We start from the raw sequence: 23,591 nt of genomic DNA, 5'->3' as shown, positions 1-23,591 counted from the left end.
ATATTGCAAACGACAGCTAAACTGCACGCAGCAGATCTCCTAAATGGAGTTGGAAAAACATGAGGAAAATTCTGAAGGTGGAGGTGATGGGTTAGCAAACAGACAGACATGGGGGGGGGGGGGGGCAAAAAGAAAAATACTGAGTGATCCTAAAAGTTTATTTCAGTTAAAAGTGAATTTAATACTGAATGTTGGCACATGGAAATAAAAAAAAAGAGGAAAAAAAAGAGGAAAAAAAAGATTAAAATTACATGACAAATAGAAACTGAAGCCTGGTAGAAAATCTGCTGATGAATACTTTTTAACAACATTTGCTTTCACATTGAGCTGTAGAAAGCATTGATGTAGTCGCCCCACTTCTCTCAAAATAGTCTGATGAAATGCTCATCATACACAAATTAAAAAAAAATAAAAAAAAGCAATAAAAATGTCTTTTTCTAATGAAATATGAAAAGTGCAACTTCTGAAAATGAGAAAGAAATGTTTGACACGTGTGCGTATGCTTGAAAATCAGTCCAAACTTTACTAATACTGAACGTAAGAGAGCTTCTCTCGTTCGCCCGTCTCTCCGTTTCTGTTCACGTCTTCCGCTGCCGTTTGCCCGTCACAGGCGGTGAAGCCGCATCGCCGTCTCTGGAGCTGGATGGTCGCTTTTGGGCTTTTGAGGTCCTCTCTGCGTCTCTGTGAAAGAACATTTCCAGAGTCGACGTGTTAAGTCATTTGTGAACTGAAGACAATCATAAAAACATTTCTGCTTGTAGCAGCAATAAAATGTTTCAGAGCCAGAGCACTTTATTGATATTAAAAAGAGTGGGAAACAAATACTGGACACCCTGAACAAGAGCAATTTGCTCTATTTTATGGTGAGACATCCTTCCTTTTTGCAGCACCATCCACACCACATTCACTGTAAACCTGCTTCTTGGCTAATGCACACAATCAATACCACAAAGAGCTTACAGCAATAAATCACCTTCCAACCATCATGAATATCAGCTCTGGGGCCCCAGAGCACTGTCTTAAAACCATAAAGACTGGGATTTATGTTAATCTACAACTAAAAACACTGAAGAGACAGAAAGAAAGACTTCTTAAACCCGCTTTTCTTCCTTCCTACCATATTAAATACAACCGTTCTGAGAGTGAGGAGTAAAAAAAAAAAAAAAATCATACAGTTTAATTACTTCTGAAATTGAGTTATTTTCTGATCAAGCATCTGCACACGATTACTCTAACCATTACCTTCTCAATGGATTAAGTTTAACAAGCCCTTCAATGTAATTATGATGCACATGGCAAATGGAAAACGAAAATAGGCTCTTATTTGCCTGCAGCTGCCTCTAAGTAACCAGAAGTTCATATAGTCAATTAGCTTTAAAAGCCTACTTACGTCGACCGAACACACGACAAAAGGTGCAAACTAAAAGCAACAAATGGAAAAGGGGTCAAGACACAGATAGTGCATTCACATGTGACTGTCATACAGACAAATGTACAAAATGAGCCAGAATATGAAGTCTGTGAATGCTGTCACATCTGAACAGTGACATACTGCTGGAACTCCTCTTTTCTACACCGAACAGGTCAGTTTCTAAGCTAATGCACTTTACCAACTCCCAGAAAGCTAACTGCTTAAAGCTCTTTAACATATCTTTTCTTGCTTAGCCGGTTTGCTTTTACTTGAAGTGAATTCGTAGCTTTACTTGTTCAGTTACTATTCACTGCAGTCAGAGAACACATGTGGACTGAGCAGCAAGCCGCTTTCCCATTAGCCTGTTACTCTTTGCCACACTGACGTTTCTTTCTACCATGAGGCCCCAGGTGAGCTCCACAGCTCAGCATGCAGTGTTCAGTTACAGCTCCATCCTTGACTCTAACCGACAACCACTCAGATTTACTCTAAAAAAGAAATATTCAAATAATGCAGAGTAGAAACCAAAAGGGAGCCCTAAAACCGGCGTATTGCATGTGGAATCGCTTACAGCTGAAGGGCTCTCTTCAGCCGATTCCACTGTAGATGTGTATACATGTCACCCTCCAGCCTCTGACGTGAGAAAATTTCCTTTCATACATGTTCCAAACGCACTCTTGGCCAATAAATTGGTGAGACATTTCAGGGTCTAGCTTCTAGATTGCGAAGCGTTACGTGGGACTGAGAAATGACAGCTGTGAACGTAACAGAAGGGTCATTAAAAGGCGAGATGAAGAGCATCGTCCACACGGTCCTCAACAAAGTGAAAAAAGTGAATACCGTGTGTTTAATATGCCACAGGGAGTGTCATTTGGACCTTCATATAGTATACAAAGCATTAAAATGTATACTATTTGTTGGTTATTTGCACATAACCTAATCTGGAACCATTTAGTTTAGCTGCAAACGGCAGCACAGCCAACGCAGGGCGATCTGATGCAACGGTGTGTGGCGGAAAAACACCACCACACCGTGATGTGGGGGTATGATTCAGTGTCCTAGTCCGTGGTTTGCAAGTGAATGAGCTCCAAGCCAGTGCAGTTATTCATTTGTGTCCTTTGGGGGTGAGGAGATGTGTGCGGCTGTCTTATTGCACTGTCAAAGTCATTTGATTGAGATGACCGCAGTTCACCGACAATATAAATGGGAAAAAAAGATTAAAAGAATACAAAAAGCAGTCCTTTTAAAAAAAAAAAAAAAAAGATAAACATGATATATTAACACAGACCACTTGGCTAACTTGTCTCTGCTATAATTTGACCGCCACGGCCTCTGAATAATTAGATTTATCGACGACACGGCTCAGAAATTATTACTTGTCAAAACAACCAAAGGGCATAAACTACACGAAAAACTCTCCACTTTTCCCCCAGAACTTGTTGACATGAGTGACTCGTCATATTGTAATGCAGAGACAAAGGCTGGAGTGCTCTGTGCGAGGCAGCTGAAGATGGATGCTGTGGATTTACAGGTAGATCACTCTGACTGGACTACGAATCACTAAGGCCGCTGACAGAAGGAACACACATTCCTCCCGAAGCAACAGAGAAAGCTACAAGGTGGCTCCGGATAATGAGGGCGGATTCACGGTTTGTTGCTGTCGGGCTGCAAGCCGGAACTTGATAAACCCCGACTGGGTTACCTATGCAGGCCGATCCGATGTTGAAAGCCATAAAACACCTTTTTACCTCCTGATGGCTCATCCTACCGTATAAATGCATCTGGCACCTTGCCTCCGATAAGCAAGTAAATCTAATGTCCACAGAAGAAACCAGGGCAACCTTAAAGTTGTGAGATGAGGAGTCATACAACCCCCCCCCCCCAAAAAAAAAAAAAAAACACTCAATACCTTTTGAACTCACTTGTGAATGAAATGCATCTCTGAAGCAGACCCTTTTTTTTTGGACTGGGGCCAAAAGTAATTCAAAAGGATTCAATAGCATAACAACAACTCTTCTTTTGGTGTTTTTTTGTTCTTTTAAATTAGCAAAAACCAACTCCAGACCTCTACACTCCTAAATGTGCATCATATGTACTGCCCCCCCATTTTTACCATTTCCTGGATTAGTGTCAGCAAACATACATAAAACCGAGTACTGAACTTTGGCTGTGGGTCATGCTGATAAGAGAATAGAGTAATTCTATTACGTCCTTTCTCTACAAACCCATCTAAAGACTACAATCATGGTGGTAGAGAGCCAACGGCTGGATCAAAACCAGCAACAGTATGCCGACAACCAGTCTGTTCATTGCTACATCATCTGCTGTTGGCAAATACATTCAGACTTTAATGATAGTAGTGCTGCAAGCATGTAGTGGTTAACAGAGTGAACAAAATGCTGCAGCATTTTCCAAAGAGAATAAAAATGCAACAAAAACACGATAGCATCACTTACTCTGTCGTTGTGGAAGACTCCGGACCAAAAATGTCTGAAACAGAACTGAAAGAGGAGAAAGACGAGAAGGAGAGAGTGAGAAGGAAAAGTTATTGAGCCCATTTGTACTCGACTTAATTGCTCTTAGACCCGGTAGGTTTTTAATTGCATGACAAAAAGCTGCAAAGGCCACAGGATCAACAAGATGTCCAAAAGAAAAAAAAGTGTTAAGACACGAGATGTCAAAGGGAACAGAAGATTACAAACTGTCGTTACTCACACTTAATATAATAACCCTTAATAACACCAAGTCACTGATTACACTGTCCACCAAAATGTTACTTTGAAGCACTCCACTTGTTTTTATGGTAAGAGGATAGAAATGTGAAAAAATGTATATGTTAACCTTTAGCATAACAGAAGCCTGACACTAAAGATAAGCACAGCAGCAATGCACAGCAATGCACACACGCCTGTGCAGGTAACCAGCTCTGTCGTGGGGTGGAACTGTTCACATGCTAGCTTCAGTACAATGCTTGTTAGTGGATTCATCTCCAGGGCACACCAGAGAAGTCAGGCTATACAGAACTTCTGAATGCTTTCATTTTTTTAATTTGGAAAAAAACTAAAAAAAAAAAAAAAAACCTTTAATTCAATCTCAACCATCTGCAACAGAGATATCAAGCATGGAAAAACAAACATGAATAAATGAATTACATTTTGTGGGCTTGAGTAACAGGTTATCTTCACGTTGTTCACTGCTATTATCACTGCCTGTGCGTGCGTGTGTGTGTGCGTGTGTGTGTGCGTGTGTGTGTGCGTGTGTGTGTGTGTGCGTGTGTGCGTGTGTCTGTGCGTGCGTGCGTGCGTGCGTGTGTGCGTGTGCGCGTGTGTGCGTGTGCGTGTGTGTGCGTGTGTGCGTGTGTGTGTGCGTGCGTGTGCGTGCGTGCGCCTGAGCTTCACCCATGTTTAAACTGACACAAAGTGTAGGCGAAAAAAAGCAAAAGCAGTGCGACCACGAATGACAATAAAATGTGTCCCTTGACATCGACAGAAGACTCTGGTTCATTCACTTTAGGTGCCGATAAACCCTGCCGTTTATCCATCACCTTGGTTAAAAGTTGGGGACATTTTTCTGTAAACAAACGTGATCACCGAGGCATGTTGGACAATAAGTAAAAACCTATGTCTTGTGTTTGTTGCAATAGAAGGTACTTAATTTGACGGGCTGGCAGCTCTCTCTCCATCCTTCTCTGACTCTCTGCATCTTGTTCCCAATAGTCGCCATGTTGATTTGGCACATCTACTAATACACAGGTTTAATCTCTCACTTGCGTTCATACTCTGTGTGCCAAAGCTACAATGAATAACCTATTATTACTTGAAAACAACGCTGCTGCAGTTTTTCCTGACTTTATCAGTTGGCTGATTTGGTTGTTAAACCACTTTTTGGCACAAAGATAACAGTTGATCCAGTAAGGTCTTCTGTATCACGGTTGATGGCTGCCGTAGCAAACTTTATGTCAGGTTTGTGTCTGTGTGACGTTCTGAAGCTGTTTGAACCATTGAGTTTCGTTTTTTTTTTGTTTGTTTTTTTTACAGTAGCGTGACATCGAAAGACCTTCAGTTCAGACAAAGTCAGATTAGTGAAAAACTAAATTCCTCGACATGTCTGGTGAGTCTACTGAAAATAAAGTAGCCTCCATGCATATGTGGCTCAGAGTGACTGTTGGATTTCAGGAAAGAAATGCCATCCTTCACAACAACATATAAAGTAGTCCCTTTATATTTTGTTGTGAAGGATGGCTGCGAAGTGAAATGGATCAAATCTAAGCATAAACCAGTGAATCGAGGAGTGAGGTAACCATCGAGTTCCGGGAATTATTGCACCTATAACCAAAGATTATGGGAATTTCCAGAAGCCACTTAAAGTCATTATAATTTCTATATTTGCTGCTGAAATGGTTTTCATATATTCATCCTTTGTTTTCCACCCATTTTCTAAGCCCGCTTTATATATATATATATATATATAGGTTTGTTTGGATGCTGGAGCCAATCCCAGCTGCCATCGTGCGAGAAGCAAGGCGAGACCCGGACAGGTCATCAGCCCACCTCAGGGCCAATGAGACAAACAACTGTGCACATACACACTCACTCCGACGGTCCATTTAGAATCGCCAATTAACCTGACATGTTGTTAAGATTGCGGGAGAAACCCAGAGTGAACCCACACATACAAAAGGACATGCAAACTCCACATAAAAAGGCCCCGGCTGAGATTCGAACCAGGAGGCTTTTTGGGCACATATTGTAACGAAGCAAAAATGTCTCCCAAAAAAACTCAAAACTACATGAACTGTAGTTCTGCAGAGTGCCCACAGAATACATCAAGTATGTCATATCTAGTAGTAAAAAAAAAAAAAAAAAAAGACATCTAGTTTTCCTGCTCCACAGTGAGGTCTTCAGCATCACCACTTCAAACCTAAATTGAAGTTTTTTTTTATTATTATTTTATTTTATTATTTTTTTTTTAAATCAGGCACTAATGGCACACACTATTAAAATGCCAGAGAATCGCAATCAAGAAGTTTGTGCATAAGAAATATCAAGTTTCTCTGAACATGACTGGACACGCTCCAAGTGAGGCTTGAACCTCCAGAGCACAGAGGACAGGGGAAAAAAAAAAAATCCCCAAAAAAACTGTAAGGAGCTTTTCATGGCTGGCCATGAGATTAGAGACTGCAGCTTCTCTGAGGACCAACATCCAAACATTCAGGAGATAAATAGTGCAGCCGCTGCTACAGACACGCTTTTCAGCTTCAGCCCACAGAGTATCAAGGGCAACAACTTTCCTAATTAACTTGTGATACTTGAGGAAACGCAAACAGGGGCGCTGCAACAACTTAGTATCCCTTCATCAGCTTAAAGCTCATATAATAGTGCGGATGAAAGGTTTCGAGTTACAGCTGAAGCTGGAACTGTGAGAAAAAGAAAAAGAAAAAGAAAAAGAAAAAAAAGGCTGTCGGCAGCTTTGTGGATTCCAAAAAGCTTCGGGTGGCCTTTGTTCATTTTCCTTAAATCCTGTAAGTTTGCTCTAATATGGACAAAATACAGAAAGTGTAAAGATGATGGTCAAATCGTCATCAGTGACATGGAAAATTTTAATGGCAGCTGTGTTTGACAACTGCAGCACAAGCTTGAAAGCAGCCGAGAAGCAATCAATACCATTTCTGATGGTGTGATGAAGGCGCTTGTCTGGTCTGGAGTTTCACTAAGCTCTGATCTTTGTGATTACACTCAGAGCTAAAATTGAGCTCAGATGGAACAATTACACGACTTGCCACCAACACTTTGTATACTTGATTGGAATAAAAACAAAATAGCTAATGGTCTGCTCTGCTTGGATGTTCAGAGCCTGTTTGTATAACTGGGTGATGGCACCGATGGCAAAATAGAAAGAAATGAGTCAGGAAAGGTTAAATAACCTGCTGAAAGCTTCGGCTGCTTCTTGTCTTTTCTTCTTTCTGATGGAAACTCGGGTAAAGAACTCGAAGGAAGTCAATTTATTACAAAAACCAAACGTGCCGATACAAACAGTCCAACGAATCTCAGCAAAACTGACACCCGGAGGGTTTCACAGCAGCATCAAAACGTTTCGTCAAAGTAAAAACCCCCAAAAATGCTGGAAAATGTGGTGATTTATACCTGTTGAGGAGGAGTGGCTTCTGAGTCCAGGTGAGAGCTGTGGGTATGTGTTGAGTATGAATGAGCCAATGAAAGGTGTGGAGAGGAGGAACTCGGAATGTTTTGCGACTGTGTCGATTTTAAAGAGAATTAAGTGCAAATTTTCTCAGAGAAATTACTGGACACAGACTTTGCAGACTGTCTGGAAGGTTTAATTGACTGTTTGTCCCAAATCTTACTCCTATTAAAATTGTACGAACATATTCAGACGCAATCGGTATCATTTAGAACGGTGTGGTGGAGGAGCTCGTCTGGTCTACATGTTGTTTGGCTTTTTCTAGACAAACTTATCTTTGATCTCTGTAACTACAGTCACAGCTATAATTGAGGTCAGATGGAACTACTGCAGGTTAGTTAATCAGGGCGTTTTATCTATGCACTCGTTAGGTTCCGTCTTACCTGCTGATGGACACGTCACTAAACGTGGGACTGCAGGACAATGTGATCCCTCCTGCAGCTTGACCCTCGTCGGCTTCTGCGTCTTCTACCTTCACCACCATGGAGCTCTGAGCTTCTGCGAGTTGATCTGAAGACGGCAAAAAAATAAACACCGTCAAGCCAGACATGGGTTAGAGTAAACACTTGACTTTTGAGGATTGAACTCCCCTTACAACATCAATCGATATCGGCAGGATGTTCTTTTTTTTTTTTTTGTTCTTTTTCTGAAAGGTAAATAATGTCCTTTCGGCTCACCGTCCCTGAAACTACGCATTATGTCATTGTTTGTGATAACCTTGATTTATTCAACCTGTGAACCCATCAGCACAAAAGCATAGCATCTCATTAACAAGCATGTACAGTATAAAGCATACATATTATTCCTTAAAATAATAAAAAGTGTTCAGATACCTGAGGAGCACGATTCTTTAGCATTCTCTTTCTCTACGATGACTTCCTGTTTAACGCGAGCTTGTTTGGTGGCCTCTAGTCGACCTCGGACCTGTGAAATTAGCCGGGTGAAGTCACTGCTGTGCTGCTTCCCTGCGAGAACAACCGCATATATGGAAGAATATGTAAAGTTAAGAAAGAAATAAAGAACAGGAATCTTTAATGGCACATTAATATGCAACGGCAACTGACCTACGCATGGCTTCTCTTTGACCTTTGTGCTATAATCCTGACAGAAAAGTGTGATCTTGCAAGCTAAAGTAAGGCCTATGCTGCTGCTAAGAACGAAATGTTGTTCGGGTGCTTTTAATGATGAGATTAGCAAAGAGCTGACAAACAAAGCCCACTCTGTGTTTGCACTGAACAAAATACAGCACGCATTTTCATGAATATTTACAATATATTCAACACGGACTCATATTTCATTGTCAGATACCTTTATCTGAAACATACCTGTCCAATAACAACGATATTGACTTTCCATGTTTTCAATTTTGAATTGTTGACAAGAGAATTTAGAAGGAAAAAAAAGGGGGAAAATGCATCTTTTTCTTACTTTCTTTCACTTTCTATTTTCTCTCATTTTACTTTGGATGTGGAAGCCAAACAATCACTGCAAATACATTCTGGTCTCGAGGTAAACATCCAAAAGTGGCACTTACTGGCACCAATTCAAAAAATAAATAGAGGATCTTCAGTCAGTGTTTGGACCATAAACCAGGCTGAGCTAGGGATAAGGGGAAATTAGCTTATGAAAATAAGCAGATGAGAGGTAAAAAGTCCAGGGTTGCTGAGACTGAGACTGCTTGGAAATTAAGTGTTTTTCTTTCTCCATTTCCTACAAATCACAAGCAGTCTGTTCGTATGGTTCAGGCATCTGTCAAAGATGCCTCCCAGACATTTTCCAGGTGAATTATTTCAGCCATGTTTTACTAAGAAGAGACCCTGGAGCAGACCTGCCTCAGTCGCCTCCGCCTGGAGGAGTTTGAAACGAGTGGCAGAGGAGACGCAGTGCCGGGTACTTCTGTTCAGACTGCTGCCTTCGAGGCCAGCCAAGACGAGGACGTTTTGCACATATCACTCAAGATTCCTTGTTATGATGATTAGGGCAAAAATACCACGTTAAACAATAAGGCTTCAACTTCATTGAACACCCTGTTGATTATTTGTGAGTCGTTACAGTGGTTGTAGTTCAGCTCAAGTGGTGTTTAAACATTTTGTCAATTCTATATTCAAATCAAGGCTGAGAAAGTGAACTATGAATTTTTGGTTTACATGTTGTGTTGACATGGGACGGGACAAGAGATGAAGCAGCACTGGCACACGCAATTTTCATGCCAACTTCCATTGACAAAACGTGACGTCCAAATAAAAAGAGAAAATACCTCAGCCGTCTACATCTCCTGTGCTTTCGGGGACCATTCATCATCATCATGCATTCACTGCATCTCCCTCTTACCATGACCTTACAACGTGGCTATTTGAAACTTCCATCAACCCACCGACTTCTGATGCGATCAGACAGAACATCTGAAGAGCAACAGCTGAAAGCTCCTGACCTGGTCCCGACTCTAGATGGAGCTGTATGTGGACGGCTCAGATGAGGAAGTGATAATTGGTGAGATTTGAGATGTCAAAGCCAGCCAGATCAGTTTTCTAATGAATAATATAATGATTAAAAATTAAATCCTTTGCAAAAAACAAAAAACAAAAACAAAAAAAACAAAAAAAAAAAACAACGGACACTGACAGAATGATTAAAATCTGTTTCAGTGAGACGAACTCTCCTCTGGGAAGACTGATCACAAGGGGGTCGTGAGAGCAGGAAGAGCAGATATCTGGAGCTGGTTGAGGACTGCAGAAAGAACAGGTAGAAAGGGCCCTCAGCAAGCCTGCTGAAGTGAGTTACAGGGATGACCAAACATCAAACACTCTGAGGTCTCCTTGGCATTAGGGTGCAGCGAGGAAAAGCCGCCAAAAAAAAGAAAATAAATGACTGAAGCAACATCAAGAGGTGGCTGGTGATCAAGAGAAGCTATAAATGGTACAGCATGCAATTTGGAGGATGATCCTCCTGGGTGCTGTGACACCCAGGTGGGGCACCCAGGTGAGTGTGTGTGATGATCTGAAACCTGAATCCCCCCCTTCCCACTATGTCTTTGGGCTAATAACTCAACTCATGATGTCTAAGTGGCATCATTTAGTGTTCTAATTCATCTAAAATGAACAGTGTTCCTTGGTCACAATAAGAAAAGGCTGCAAGTCCCTGTATTTCTGCGTGTGGATGTGTATACGCCGGCCACTTTCACATTCCTATTTGCTCAGTCACCATTCTTCATGCTGGCAGAGTGAGTCATCCACATCCTCCTCTGATAAATCAAGAGGTTATCGCAGCACACCAGTTATTTATAGAACCTACCTCCTGTGAGTCACATCCATTCCTCAAACAAAAGTTGGCTCTACAGAGTCATTTCCAACAAGCTTTTTACCTTGTGCAGCCATGTCAATATGACTTTGAATGATGTCCTCTAATGCTGCACTCTGTGCTTAAGCTTTGTCCCGAGGGTAAAAACACATCCTCTCCAGATCTGTGCGGATCTGCAAGTCTCAGTAATTATCAATGAGCTTGAGACCATAAGAGAGCCTCCAATCTGAATAAAAGTGAGGGTTACCCAGGAAATATGAAAAACAATTTAATATGATGAATACTGTCTGTGCAGGTTTTCAAAAGGACACTTCGCCGTTCTCCACTGCTTTAACATGCAGCAATTACTCAACATAAAACATTGTGCTGCTTCCAAGAAGCTCCAAAGCAAGAATGAAGTAATTACTTGTGGATTTTCCTATTAAACCATCTGCCTGCGAGTGCAGAAAATAAACAATAATCAGCTCAAAAAGGCTGGGCTTTAGAAAACTGTTGTCAAAGGCAGTCCCTGAGAAATATTCACTTCTAAAACCTTTGTGGCCCAAATGTGTCCTGCGATACTCGAAAGAGTGACTCGCGCGGGCGATATTTTATGATTAGAGTGGATTTAAATTGAGGGTTTCTTACTGTGTTTCAGAGAAGAGGTGAGCCTTTTCAACTGAAATAAAAACCACCCCCACTCACATCAGAACAAAAGAATACACTTTTAAGAATAAAAGAAACGATCATGATAGAAAAAAGAAAGAAAGAAAATGAAGGAAAAAAAACATTGAGGTAGCATATGATTACTTAACGCCTCCAGTAACATTCTCCAGTGGGAAACCCTGATTAAATGTAAGGAGACGTCTTCAGTTCCTGGCCCTGTCACTTGAGTATATAAATGTGGGGAAAGGAACAGTATTATTAGAGCCCCTCTGACTCACAAAGGCACGTGATGAAGTAAAAAGCGAAGGAAAAGGAAAGTCTAAGACAAGCAAATGAATTAAACTCGAGAAAGAAGTTTCCCCATTCCAAAAGTTACAGGTAGAAAAAGACGAAGCAACGCAGTAGATAATAGATTCAGATTGATGTTAGTCTGCGTTTATCTGGTTATTATAAATAGGATGTTCAGTCTTAAACGCATCTCTATTAAAAATATTAATGTCTGAGAAAGGTTCACAGAGGCCGCCTCAAACATCCAGCTGCACCTGTGCGACACGTGAACATTTTGCTGTTCTCTAACTATGCAGGACAGCAGTGACACAGAGGCCGTTCAGCCTGTTTGAGTCTTTATGGCTTCCTTCCCCACTGAAACTCTTACCAAGAGCCTTTGAGTGCTACACACTTTCAAAAATGGAAAATCTCAGTGCTAATTGTTAAGGACTGTGGAAGATAGTGGAAAAAAAAAAAAAGGGAAAGCTACATTGCATTAATGCTTTTTTTCCCCCCATCAATAAATATGTCGGCCTCCTGTAATAAACCACCTGATGTAGATTTACTGAGTACATCTCAAGGACAAACATGCACGGTGGTCGGTATCCCTGCTACACACTGGCAGAAGAGAAATGTCACATCATCTTCAAGCATGCGGAGAATCTTTCTAATTTATTTCCAGAGTACAGGATATTGTGCTTGTAGCATATTGCTTTCAAATCCAGATGAATTATGATATCCAGATTTCATATTTGAAAGAAAGATGTAATAAAAGCAAGCTTACACCAATAAAATAAAAAAAAATCCTGAGATTACTTTGAATTGTTTGAATGACAAACTAAGCATATTCATTTTAGTCATTTACCAGGTGCTTTCGAACAGTATTCGGGCTTCAGTACAATAAACCCTGGCAAATACGTAATAAGTATAAAATCTGATTAAATGACACAAGTAGAACAGCTCCAGAAGTGCCTAGTATGTGGAGGCTACACCTGTTAGACTGTAAGGCGAGAGGGTCTTAAAGATGGAGAGGGTGAAAGAGAAGCCACTCCTGGGCTTACTCCCCAAGAGAGAATGAAAAAGCACTTCTGACAACTTATTCCTGAGAGTTTCTTGAAGAGAAGCCTCCTGTGCCCCTGAGCTGATTTAAGTGAACTTTTACTCTAAAGAAATGACCGTGATCTGAGACATGCGGCGTAAACCAAAGCACAACAGCGTTCTGTAACACTCAGCCACACCTAAACCACCGTAGACCTCACTGTACGTCGTTAATTCAATTTTGTTTGGGCATCACTGTTGATCTGAACACATCTTGCTCTCCGGATACTGACAGAGCTACAGAAATCTACTGCCTGTGGTCCTGGAGAGTGTGTGTGTGTGTGTGACAACTACAGATGGATGTGAAGGGAGCACATGCCATCAGACTACTTCCTCCAGAGAAGAAGCTGCTCGCAGAACTGAGAAATTACGTGTTTAGAGAGCCTCACTGACACGAGATAACTTCCTCGGGAAGTCTTCAAAACACTGGCAGTCCCCAATGTGTCAGGCGAATATGCAAAACTGAATAACAATGACTTGAAAAGCAGTCAGTCTTCATGCGTTTGCTTACTGCCAAGCCAGCGCCCCCTTGAACTCTGCTTGGTGCGACGTCGACAAAAAGTGTGAAAACGTTCAGTTTCTCCACTGATATGTTCTCTGATTGCATCATTTAAGTCGTTTACAATGGAACCGCTTCTGAAAGTGGAACACCATTAGAAAGCCACCGTGTCAACTTAGCATGGAAAAATGTGAAGGGATTTAAGACTTTGCCATTTTGACAGACATAAAAAAAAAAAAGCAACCTGAGCTATGAAATGTGAAGAAGCAGAAACATTTCACCACTCCGCCGACGGGGAGGAGAACAGATGAAAAGAGAAGAGGAATAAAGACATTTTTTTGGAAAAATATGAGGCTAGAAAGGCAAAAATGTCTTATTATTTCTAATACAATGCACTTCCAGATTTGTACAGATGGCAAAGGAATTGTACTATTGCAAGGCAATAAGACACATTTGTCTTAGATCACCGAACACTGAGCTACGGATAGTTTGTTTCGTTTATGGTTCTTCCAAACCCTTTTTTTTTTCTTCCAAACCAATAACAAATACAAATATCTAACAGTGTTTCTCTAAAGCACACCCAGGCAGTCTGAAGATAACAATAATCCTGCAACAGAAGTCCCCTTTGTGAGCTGTCCTGGACCCTAGGCTGTGAGCACAAAAAAAAAAAAGTCTGAGGTAGAGAGTCGAAGAAAAACTTACTATAATTTGAATGCATCTCCTCGATTTCCTTTTCAGACTGATTCTTTGAGAAAACCATAACCTGCAAGAGCATTAATGAAGAAAAGTTCACAACAGCAACAGTCAATGAAAAAAAAAAAAAAAAAAAAGTTAATTACTCAGCAACCAGGACAACGGTCGACTTTTCATTACAATAGTTTCTTACATTTAGAATTTTGCGACAAAATGCAACTTTTCTGCAACCTTACAAAGACCGAAGTGCCTTCAGCGTCTTAGTGTCGCCACCGACTCGTTAAATATGATGGACTCGCTTCACTTCAAACCATTTTACAGCTCTCGTCACACAGTGAGTACATACGGGTTTGGCTTTTCCCTGCAGTTGATTCCTGATCTTCTCACTGGCCTCCACCTCTTTAGCGATCTCTTCAACTGTTGACGGAAGAAAAGAAAAACCTTTATTGCACCAGATCCCACAAATATCGACCGCTGCGGTTTTGATCCATGACACTGTCGATCCTAATTGAGGCATTTCAGGAGAGCGGAGGAAACCACAAGCGAGACGAAATGTGCCCGTGTGCAGGTTCTTGTCTCGAACAGGATGCATATTATCACATTAAAGTTAGTAACTTCCATGTGGATGTAAAAAAACTTCATTCCTACCAGGATGTTTACTGGACACACGCCGGTTTAATCTCATTTTGCTGCCGGCTTGCTCATCTTCGGTGTCCGTGTGCACATTTACTGACGTACTCACAACTCTAAAGTTTTATGCACAGCACTTTGCTTTGAGACGTGCCGATTTTGCGAGGTGGCGACGTGTTAAATAAAAATAAGTCGAAGTGCACATTAAACTGTCAGTATACGTTTATCACACTAGCTGTCGTGCAGTTGTGGACACACCCAACCTCAGGCCTCTGATTATTTGACATTCGGCCCTACTTCACGCTGTGAGCAGCCAGCTAGGTGGAGGTAGGAGGATATCATAGATTTTAACCTGTTTAACCTCATTTTAAACTTTCTTTATTTCTTATACAGGAAACAGGAACACCTTTTAAGTGTGCAGCCGGTGCAAATCCGTGAATGTCTAGCTGTTAAATGTACCTTTGTGCATGTTTGGCCTCTTTCTACGCCTTTAGTTGGAGCTATTTCAAGAGGGAGACAAACACCTTTGTGTCATATTGACCGCATCTGCGGACACTGCAACTCTGTGCTTGTGACAGCACATAGTTAAAAGGTTTACAATAGTTCTTACTGAAACGAGGACCATATTCACTCACCTGATTTGGGATTTAGGGAGTCGCACTGTGCATTGTATAAGTGGATAAAATCCTGGAGTCTTCTGACCAGCTGGTCCCGAGAACCCTGCATTGACAGGTGGTTCTCCTTCAGCCTCCTCTTCAGGTCCTGCACTGAAAGTAGGTTGTACACCAACTTTGCCATCGGATGCCTCTTCTTACTGAGGGAGCCAAATCAAACAGATTGACAGTCTAAGTTCGGATAATACACGGTAAGTCCTTCCAGTGTCAATCTTAAGACTGTAATAAATGTCTTGGACATCCTAATCAGAAGACAATGATGGAAATGCGAGGTTGATTACACCAAATCACATGACAAATTATATCAAGGATTAGTTGTAGAGCAAGAGCATTAAAACTTCTTCAATCCATCATTATGAAATAATCAGTCTGCAGATCACGAGTTTGCACTACTACACAAATGTGACTCATCATAACAGAAACGCATAATTCCTGCCCAAGCCATCAATCACCCTGGAGAACGGCAATTAAAAAAGATAAGTCTCTCTAAAATCATCACAGACCCCGTCATTGACTAAATGTGCAGCCAAGCCGATGAGAACTAAATTGTATTAACGAAGCAATTCTGCCACTACGAGCAAACAAGAGCTAATTAACAGTAGGTGAATGGCTTTGGAGGGCAGGTAACAGACCTGTAATGAGAAAACAAATCACAACTTTACCCCCATACTTCACCCAGAATTAAACACAGACACCTTCAGTCTTTTTTTTTTTTTTTTTTACTCAGCAAAGAAATTGATGACAGAAAAGGTGAGTCAGCTGGTGGAACATCCAGCCAATAGAAGCGATATTAATAGGTGTAAAGTTTAAAGTCAACATATCTACGTGCCAAGGGAGAAACAGCGCACTGCAGAGCCAGGCATTGTGGCCAAAAATATTATTACCTTCTAAAACATCACCGTCTTCAAACCACAGGCGGAATTATGATAAATAATGCCAACAATGAGGCCAAAAACAATATCAACATATTTGGTAAAACTCATGGATGCACGCATTATCTCTCAGTTGAGTAACTAAGGGACAGATCATCTTGGCTTTGCTCCTGTTGCAGAGTGTTTTGGCATTATTTTGTTAACATTGGTATCCATTATGGAGGCACAGGGGTGAGTTAAACGGCGATCACTGCGTCTGGCCCTGCTGCTATATGTTTTAATGGGTGTTTCTCTTTCAGAACACACAATTGGAGGGGGGGTGTTGTTATTTGAATGAATCAAACAATGAATAAAACAATATGACTAAATTTAGTGCTCACATTTCACAGCCGATTACGCCGTTATTTACCTGTGAAAGAAAAAATATCTTCAATTTTGTGCTTAACACGGCTGTGTTCGTCACATTTAATAAGCCGATTTCTGCAGGCTGGATAGATGTTACCACACATAGAAAAACATTGTTTAATCCAACAATTTTCTTTTTCTTTTTCCTCCAAACACAGTTAGCAATCAAATTAAATAACATTTTGGAATAATCAGCGTCTCGGTTTTCCTGTTACATGCTATTCCACCATGCTCCCGTGTCAGGTAGTGAGAAGGAGGGCGCTGGCAGCCGTGCTACGAGCTAAACTGCGCGGTTAGGTTTGTGAATGCGTACTGTACTGCCTGTACGACATCTTCAAGAGCGATTAATGCTTTGCAAGCGAGTCATTTTCTCAGTAGTGACGCCTGCTGTTTAGTGTGAAGACTGCAGCTAGTTCAGCGAGCTTCACAGACCGGAATACAGCAAACGGTCTCGAGGGAGAGAACGACGGTGTGTTAACGTCACCGGTGACCAGTGCAGGCATTTAACAGGCATTTTACCTCCTCAAGCTTTCCTTCTTCTCTTCACTGGAAAGACATATGTCCAGATGCCTGTTGATAAACTGCTGAGCCACACTCACAGAACACACGGGGCACTCCACTGGAAAAGGACACACATGACAACGTCATTAGCATCTGAATCAATGAATCAATACTAAACACTAATCAGCCTCACCCTCGTTCTGACTCTGTGAATTACACTGGCAAAGAAACAGTTGATCATTGATTTATGATTAACATGAAATGAAATCTGACACATCTACAACAATCTGGAAACACCTGCTGACCAATGGAACATCCTAAAGCTTCTTCATTTTCAGACCACAGTCATAAACATTACCACTCTTGGCAGTCGGAGTATATCATCAAATCTTACATATATCATAAAACAAAGTCTAAAAAACAAAAAAAACTACAGACTGGGAGCTTGTCTGAGAGTGCTAATTTCAACAATATGAACCTTACTGACTTACAATTTAATTTCCCATCATCACTGCAAAGGTCTGAGCAATGACGAGAACATGTGGGCTGACTTAATGGTGCAGAATTCTCATGAATAACTTCACAACTGGTAATGCAGCTGTAGGACTCTTATCTTCAAGAGACTCGTTCAATTTCCAGATAGTGTCCACTCAGTGGACTTGAGCTGAATTGCCAAAAAAGCCTGATGCCATCTGTCATTTCCAGAGACATACATGATAGATAAAAAATATCTACATGCAATGACCTCCTTTTCTGTCCTCGGGTCATGCGATTATTACAGTCAACGTTAACATAAACAGTTCCTACAGCTGCAGCTCTGAACCTGTGCTAACCTGTGCTTCCTATTCCCTTCAGGTGTCGAGGTTAGAGGCATAAAACTGACCTGACAGTAACCAAAAATAAATAAATCAATTAAAACATCAGGATGCATCACTCTTTAAGCTGGGGGAAATGGCTTCACCTTTGATTATGGGCTTTACATCGTTTGATGGCGATGAGGAATGTGCCGTCTCAAACGCAGCACTTAAACTGTGCGAGGCCAGGCCAGACGTGTCCTCCACATCCATAGGTTCTTCCTTCACGACCACCGAGTGCCGGGCTTTTGCCGTAAGCTGGTAAGAGTCATTTGCATTGTGGGTTTGTGCAGTTTCCATTTCGCCCCACTGAACGTTTTGATGGGTTTCTTTACTGGGAGGCGTTCTCTGCTTCTTCTGGAAAAAGTGACTCAAAACGGAGCCGCTAGACTTCTGGCCCCTCTCACTGGGAGTTTTGCATTTGACAGCTGAAGCTGGGGTCTTCGGTGATATTGGAGGAGATTCAAAATGTGCTTTAGACAACTCCTGCCTGGAAAAATAGCAAAGGCAAAGTGTATGTGAATTTAAAATGAAGCAGGAGGTTGACATGTGCATAATAATGGGTCCCACTAAAGTAAAAACAGAAAGAAAGCTAAATGTGCATATGAAGGTTTGTGAAAACAGCCCTTTGATGTCAAACTGCACCTGCTTAGTTACCATTTCGCTTCTCTCCTGAGTTAGAAACAGAAGACAGGTTGGCGACAGTCTTGGAAAAGTGGAAAGCAAACAGTTTGCTGCTGGGCCATCGCTTGGCAATAAAATGGAACCAATGAGGTGTGTGATGTTCTGCTTTCCATATTTAAAACTTCCTTGTGCTTACTGTTCCCATTAGAACAGGTTCATGCACATGCACGTGTAGGTCCACAGATGCACACACATGCCAAAGCAGCTTTGCACAAATGTAATGTGGAAACACCTCCTCCTCCTGACTAAGATACGCTCTCCAGGTAGCATTCATATTTAAATCTGCATACACTCAGTTACGACCGTCTACAACCTACGCCCAAGACAGAAACAGTGAAAAATACCTGAATCAAAATGAGTGGAAACTTGGTCGAACCATACATCCTTTAAAATTATCCCAGCAGTAAATTTTCACCGATTTACTTTTCAAAGACCAATTGACTGTTTCCGCCACAGTCTGGATAACATTACCTCAGTTTGGTATGTGAAATTGTTCTCAACACTTTGGTACCCAAGTAGTTTACAGGCTGCTGCCATAAAGAAGATGCCAGCTGAAAGAGCAGATCAGACTACAGCATCGCGCTTCATGACAGGTGTTTAGCTCTTTATAATGACTCAGACTGCTGTATAACCATCTCTTCTGGGTTGTTTTTTTTCAGCCTGTGAAACAGGAAGACTGAGCAGACAATGAAGATATCAAAAAGGAAAAAATTTAACAATTCCACCTGAAATGTTGTGATTAATTTTTAGGTGGAAAATAATCAGGGCTGATGTAAAGATAGATTGTAATTTCAATATGATTGCATCCATAATTCATTAGTCAGCAGCAGGAAGGAGACTCCTCATCCTCGCTTCAAGTTTAGATTGAAGTAGATATGAAGTGTTCTCAGTGCCTGTAAGCTGGTGCAAAACTACACATTTATCTCTAAATGGGGCAGAAATCACACGGGTCATTACAAAAAGTCAGCCCACCCTTCATTAATGTGGGGTACTTTATATGTGTAAGTCAATTTAGTTGTTTTATTTATAATTACAAATTTCCCGGGTTTAGAACTGAGCTGCAGTCCTAATCAGCATTGTTGGATTCAGCTTTAGGTACATTATTTAGAAGATCTTAAGAAAAATAAACAGAAATGGATCGTGTTTATGCTAAGAACATTTCAAGAAGGTTTATGAGCCTAAGACAAAAAAAAAAAAAAAACACAGAATCACGATAAATGACTCGCCTCCAAAGAAAAAAAAAAAGACACGAGACCAAAGCAAAGCCCACAAACTAACCTTTAGGCTTTGAGAGATAAGAGACATACAAACAAATATGTGAACGTGTTAATGACTGATGACTGTGAAGTAGCCGGTTTAAGTTATGCAAGCTCGGTGTAACTGAACTCAACTAAACTAAACCTAAAAGTGAAAAGATAAGGAAGCACTTCAAAATTAAAGATGCATATCAAAAGATATCGAGGAGCAATGTGTGACACGTCCCATTCGCAAGCTGCACTTGTACCTAAGTAAACTAATCAGGGGGGAGACTAAACCGTAAGTGGCAGCTGCTACAGCAATACAGACACGGAGCATTATGAAAACAGCTAATGGTCTGCGAGAGAAATGGGCGTCTACTTTAATGGCAGTAAATTAGGGCTATCATCCAAAAAGTACATAATGCAGTGTTTCCACACAGAATGGCCCACAGACGGAAGTAATCCCCAAACACGTGCTTATGCAGAAAATGTGCCAACCAAATGGGCAGGTGTGAAACAGTCTCTCTAAAAAAAAAAAAATGCTCTGACTGGAGCAGTTTTTAACCTTGGTTTAAAACTGAAATCTATAGACAATTATTATTATTTTTTTTTTTTAAATGGACATTATAATCTAGCACCATCAAAATCTAAAAAAAAAAAAAAAATAAATGTTGGGACTCGTGTGTGAAATGTAAATAAAAACAGAAGGAAATGATGTGCAAAACTCATAAACATATATTCCTCAAAATCAAACTGTGCTTACATTGACTATTCCATCATCAACAGTAGATAATATGATATGAAAAACTATTCTATGCTCAGAAGAGGGGAAATTTGGAATTCTGTTTGGAAATAATGGGTGCTGCATCCTCTGGACCTAAGCGGAGAGAGACCATCTGGTTTGTTTTCAAAAGCCTGCACCTCTGATGGCATGAAGATAAATTCATGCCTATGGAAATGGCAACTCGCACATATGGAAAAGGCACCATTAATGCTAAAAGATAGAAACTGATGTTGGAGTGACATATGCCTCTTTCCAGAGGATGTATTTCAGTGAAGGCCTTGCTGAACTGCATACTGCCTCCATCACAACAGCATGGTTCTGTAGGTTCCGGGTGTTAAAACTGGTCCGTCTGCAGTTTAGACCTTTTAACCAATTTTAAACATCTAGCACATCAAACACCAGTTCTCCTCAGTTCCGAGACATTTACAGACCGTTGTTAAAAGAGGAAGAGCTGCTACACTGTGGTAAACGTGGCCGGGTCCCAAACCTTTTTTTGCAAGGCGTTGCTGCCATTAACATTCAACATGAGCTATACTATTGCTATAATGCCCATCACCGTATGGTAAATGCCTCACTTTCAACACTGACTGTTATTTTGTGAATAAAATATTGGTTAAAGGAGCATTGTGTAATCTTCTGCTGCTCGTCAGATCCTGTCATTTCCGATTGCGCATTGAACGCAACACTCCAGCTTCGGTCAAACTAAGGTAGCCTGACGCTGCATGCAGCACACACTACCCAACACATCCATCACTCAAACGTGTCACGATGTCTTCTCCATCGAGTGAAACCACCTTCTCAAGTTCTGAGGTTACTTTTAGAGATATAAATTATAAATAGATGTTACAGTTGGTTAGATATTCTGTGAAAAGATAACTCATAGTGAATGTCACTGTTAGTTGCTCTGCATTACATTAGTGTTTTGTGGACCCCAGGTAGCTACCTGCATGGTAATAAAAGCTAATATTAGCTACGTAAAGCTAAAGGCTGTTTGTATTTAGATAGAGGGATAGCATTAGCAGGCAACGTGTATCTGACTGACATCATCTTCAAATCACGTTACACTTTGATTGAAATCAGCTGATCTCCGTAACATGACGACGAATAATTTCTGTATAGATAATCCTTTGTTCCTTCTAGGCCACTGTAATCAATATGGCGACGCAAGCGGTGTCCTTCCGGGTAAGCCTTTATATTGGACCGCGATATATGTAAATAAAAACGTAACAACTCGTTTTATAGAGTGACTATATAGCACTAACAACATAGTTATATGTATTATGTTCCATTTCTGTTATTAAATCACCATAATTATTACACACTGCTCCTTTAATGAGATTTGCAAATAAATAATTGAAATTAGTTTTAATTGACATTTTACACTTTGGCCCATCGTTTTTGGACTAGCGGTTGTATATTTAATTGTGAGCAATGGGAAGGATCCACAGCAAAAACTTTTAGAACACATACCCACGTAGAAACATTACTTAGCAGGGTCACTCGCAACAAAATACCTCTTCCCAGACACTCAATGCGAGACAACAGGAAATTAAAAAGCGAAGGAGAGAGCACAGACGTAATCCACTCATTCATAGCAGTGATGACTATCGGGGGGGGGGGGGGGCAATGGGTAGGGAGACCTTTCAGAGTGTTGATGATGTTGAGGTGATTGATGGAGGAGACAAATATTACGGCCCACTGTTAAAAGTATTCAGCTGGTGATAACATATTTTTAAAAAGCAAATGTCTCGTGGCACCTTAAAACATCTTAACAAGCCATTAGGGGACGGGGAAATGCCAGTTCTACTGTAGTATTGCACTGTTATCCACTTACAATTTGAGGTTATATGATGAGCAAGTGTCTGCGACTGTAAACCTGAAGAAAACCATCACGCCAGAGGCTGACACGACACGGTCAGCCTACTTTCCCTCGGTACTTCACTTCATTTTAGCTTTTTTGCAAAACAATTGTCAAGCTGCATGTCAACAGCCTAGAGTGCATCAATCCGTCCGAGACATCCAGCGAGTGCAAGCAGGTGAGCAGCTGCACCCACGGGGCAAGAGTTACAAATAACAAGAAAATCCTGTCTGAGGCGGTGTTTGTTCTGCTTCATCATAAGTGTCACAAGAGGAAAAACTCAATTTCAAAGTAGTAAGGTAAACCCTCCGGACACCACTGCATGTGTATACATGCTGCTGTAATCAAAACATCGGCCCCTAAAGCTCATGAAAACAAATCCCCATTTGATTTAGAGGAAATCTGTAAATCACAGGTCGATTACTGAAAGTCAAGTATATCGTTTTTTTATTATTCTCTTAAGGGCTGGTAAATGGGTTTCCTTGTGGACGTATTGATGTCCCGTCAATAACGATGTGATCCCATGAAATCGCCGCGCTTATCATTCTTCCCCCTCAGATCATGACATGTCAAGGGCACGAGGATTCAAACGGGAGAGATAACCCGTGCTCGTGGTGAAGCCAGCCCTATATCAGATCAGTCATTGTTAATGCTTTTAAGTCGGCCCCTAAAGCAGGGATTCTTCCCTCCTCTACTTACAAACTTTTAGTAATTAAAAAAGACTAAACTAACGGAAGTTTTGCTCTGCATTTATCCCCCAGCTTATCCGAGCACCACGTGCACTTGATCAATGCCACACAAGCTGGGCTCCACTGATATAAAGGAAGTATATATATAAGCGTTTACTGTGAAAGGCTAAAGCAATGTGAGCCTCTTTGATCCTTATTTCACAACGGGGCTGGTTTGCAATTGGCCAGAAAAACACAAAAAAGAATCCTCATCATGGACCACAATATATATATCATTCTAACAGTATTGGGGTA

At 41.0% G+C, this 23,591-nt stretch overlaps 1 protein-coding gene across 2 annotated transcripts in view; it reads right to left on the bottom strand.

Annotated features, from left to right (window-relative positions):
• Window positions 1-244: 244 nt before the first annotated feature.
• Window positions 245-23,591, bottom strand: part of rad18 (RAD18 E3 ubiquitin protein ligase) — a 28,628-nt gene continuing 5,281 nt past the window's right edge. The window contains exons 5-13 of one of the 2 annotated variants that reach the window (XM_072383153.1): window positions 18,152-18,534; window positions 17,209-17,308; window positions 15,374-15,552; window positions 14,455-14,525; window positions 14,118-14,178; window positions 8,443-8,574; window positions 7,993-8,119; window positions 3,868-3,912; window positions 245-681 (exon numbers count right to left, since the gene is read on the bottom strand). In XM_072383153.1, the coding sequence (XP_072239254.1) occupies window positions 579-681; window positions 3,868-3,912; window positions 7,993-8,119; window positions 8,443-8,574; window positions 14,118-14,178; window positions 14,455-14,525; window positions 15,374-15,552; window positions 17,209-17,308; window positions 18,152-18,534 (1,201 nt within the window). In that variant the 3' untranslated portion in view covers window positions 245-578. The remainder of the gene's footprint in view (window positions 682-3,867; window positions 3,913-7,992; window positions 8,120-8,442; window positions 8,575-14,117; window positions 14,179-14,454; window positions 14,526-15,373; window positions 15,553-17,208; window positions 17,309-18,151; window positions 18,535-23,591) is intronic. The other variant, XM_072383154.1, reaches the window with a different exon arrangement.

Source organism: Leuresthes tenuis, unplaced genomic scaffold (assembly GCF_036924035.1).
Source record: "Leuresthes tenuis unplaced genomic scaffold, fLeuTen1.0.hap1 SCAF_3, whole genome shotgun sequence".
NCBI lineage: Eukaryota > Metazoa > Chordata > Actinopteri > Atheriniformes > Atherinopsidae > Leuresthes > Leuresthes tenuis.
This window is presented reverse-complemented; position numbering and strand designations above follow the sequence as displayed.